This window comes from Drosophila novamexicana, unplaced genomic scaffold (assembly GCF_003285875.2).
Source record: "Drosophila novamexicana strain 15010-1031.04,08,12 unplaced genomic scaffold, DnovRS2.1 tig00000932-arrow-arrow-pilon, whole genome shotgun sequence".
NCBI lineage: Eukaryota > Metazoa > Arthropoda > Insecta > Diptera > Drosophilidae > Drosophila > Drosophila novamexicana.
In genome coordinates, this window is record NW_020824832.1 from 1,647,535 (window position 1) to 1,650,492 (window position 2,958).

General features: G+C 43.1%; 1 protein-coding gene across 1 annotated transcript; it reads left to right on the forward strand.

Annotated features, from left to right (window-relative positions):
- The first annotated feature begins 814 nt into the window (after nt 1-814).
- Nucleotides 815-1,421, forward strand: LOC115765169 (MICOS complex subunit Mic10). Its single transcript, XM_030708589.1, has one exon. The coding sequence runs from the start codon at nt 1,012-1,014 to the stop codon at nt 1,231-1,233; it is 222 nt and encodes a 73-aa protein (XP_030564449.1). The 5' UTR covers nt 815-1,011; the 3' UTR covers nt 1,234-1,421.
- The last annotated feature ends 1,537 nt before the right edge of the window (nt 1,422-2,958 follow it).

Below are 2,958 nucleotides of genomic sequence, written 5' to 3' on the forward strand. Positions count from 1 at the left end.
GACCGAGTTTGTTTCCGATAATCGATAACTTACTCCGTTTCCAAGCAATCGATAAGAATCGATATCGATATCCTGTTTTTCGGGCAATTTTGGTAAATAATAAGAGCTACAGTCAGCAAACTTGACAAATGCATTTGATGTTGGAAGAAGAGGGTTCAGGGTGTCCCCTAGTCGGGAGCTCCCGACTAGAACCTCATACTTGTTGTTATTGTTATCGAGGTTTAACTTGCAGAAGCATAAATGTATAAATATTTAAGAGGATCAATTTGAGATGTTTTTCGTTTTGAACATTTAACTAACAATATCCAGATTTTGATTAAGCTAAACAACACATATTATTATATATAATTATTTGATGAATAAACATTTATTTCAGCAGCGAAAAATTGAAAGAACTTGACATATGTATCCAATACAGCAGTTAATTTTTTGACAGAGCTCAAATAATGAGTTTCCTCTACAACTTGCATTTTAAGTGTCGAAGGTGCTACCCAAAACCTGAAGTGAGAAAAATAAGCCTTTAATATTATATAAATGTGCATATTGAAAATCATTTTAAAGAGAGAGAGAGAGAGAGAGAGAGAGAGAGAGAGAGAGAGAGAGAGAGAGAGAGAGAGAGAGAGAGAGAGAGAGAGCGAGAGAGAGAGAGAGCGAGAGAGTGAGAGAGAGAGAGATCTGCTTGCTGCAGCCAGGAAATATTTTTTAAATCTATCTGATTTCTAATCTAAACACAAATCACACTGATCGTCCGAAAGAAACAAGGCTGGCTTTGATTTTAAGAACTAGTTGAAAAATTTGTGCTACACGGACAGTTTGTCGATTTGACATCCTGGTATTTGAAACATTCTGAACAATTGTGTATAATTTTAATCGTATCGACGTGATTGCATTTGGAAAATTTTCCGTTTTAATGTCAAAGTTATTGTGAAAATAAACAGAAGCAGACAAATATTTGCCGGAAAGTGCAAGATTTGAGGAAAAGCCAGGGAATTGTTATATTTATTCATTAACATGCCTGTCGAGGAGAAAGTATATTTCGAGGAACAGCCTGGACGGAAGTTCGATCGCTGTCTGGCCAATGGCATTGTAAAGGGCGGCGGCGGCTTCGTCGTGGGAGCTGTTATATCTTTATTGTTTCTCCGTCGGCGCGTATGGCCGATATTGATTGGCACTGGATTTGGCATTGGGGTTGCCTATAAGACATGCGAAAAGGATTTGGAATCGTTCAAGTAAACGATGCAGTAGCTGAGCCAAATTATACATGAATACACTTACACATATCTATATACATAAATATATTTATATATATGTATATATATATATTGAAATGTGTATATATATATATATGCTTCTCAATGTCTGTACTCCTAACCATCTAAGTTTTATGTTGTAGCTGTTGCTTGTTGGACTGCCAATTAAAATACAATAAAAATTCATTCAATTCCAATGAAAATGATGCACTTTTATCACAAAATGGGAAATCTGCAAATCGGGGCATGACTAGAAGCAATCAGTACGAGTTCCATGTAAAACAGTATCAACAAGATCCAAAGAGAGCCAGAGCGGGAGACACAGGGTGTGAGAGAGAGGGAGAGCCAGAGCCAGAGCCAGAGCATGGGGCAAGTTAAAAATCTTTTGCCGGGTCAGCAACAAAGTCAAGTGCAGCGAGACGTGGCAAGCTATGGTGAGGTGCCTTCGATTTCGCCTGCGCCTGGCACTCGGGGAGCTCACGTTTCGGCTGCAGTAGCCGCCTCATGTTGCATGCAACCTGGTGCCGAGGCTCGTTTGCCCGTCACATAATCTGCTCCAAATCAAAATTGCTTATTAAACGTGGAGCTGTGGATAGCTGCAGCTCTTGCTACGGCCTACGGCCTACGGCCACTCTGTCTCTCTCGCTCTCTGTGCGTTGTGGGCGCCCGCAGCTGGCATTTCAACTGGCCATGGACATGGCTCTGGCTGGCTTTTGGACTGTGGACTTGCGTAGCGCCCAAAACGAATCTGTCGCCGTATCGCCAGTTGCAGTGTGCCTGGAAAATTGCTGCCGAATTCTGTTGCACAGTTGATCACGATTGCCTGGTTCGGGGCTCAATAAGCCAAACATCTTGATATGGATGCGGCGCTACAGGCTGCGCATTGATCGACGATGACGACGACGACGACGACGACGTGAAAAGCTGCCAATGAACCGATACCAGCCTCTGGCTGACAGTCTCTTTCTCTCTCTCTCTCCCTCTCTCTGTCTTTCTATCTCTTGGGCTCCTGCAGATCGGGCGTCTCTTTCTGGCACTGGCAATTTCTACGTTTGCCCTCTGAACCCGATTGCATTTTGTATATATTATAATTGCTAGCCATGGCTTAGCGCTATCTCTGAAGTCGCTGCCTGCCAGTGGCCTGGTCAGTCACTCAGTTAGTCGATGGCCATTCGAGATTGCCCGGCTTTGCTCCGCTGCCATTCGACGCGCTGCCCCTTTCATATCGCTGATCAATGCGCCGACTATGCTCCGATTCGGTGCATCGGATGGGGGGATGCGATGGGGTGATGCGATGCCACTTTCCAGGAAGCCGCAACAGCCTGCAACAGAACTTGTCGCATTAGCACCACGTTGTGTAGCTGAAATTAATGCGATTGCTGATTGCGATTGCATTTATGCTCTGAATAACGTATAACAGCCGCGATGGCCCTTGCCTGCAGGTTGCTAAGTAGTAGATGTGTGAAGAAGGCTGTCGAAAGGCGGTTCATTGATCTTCTCGACTTCTATAAATGCCGTTCGATCATTCAATGGTTAAATTTGTGCCAATCACATCCGCCGTCCTACTCCATGGAAGCCAAAACAGTGGCAATATATGCAAGCTAATAGATGTCGAGAGACATCGAAATATCAGAGTGCTTGCATGTATTTCTATTAATTATACAATATTTTGCATTATTAGCTAAATGTGTTTCTATATATTGATTAT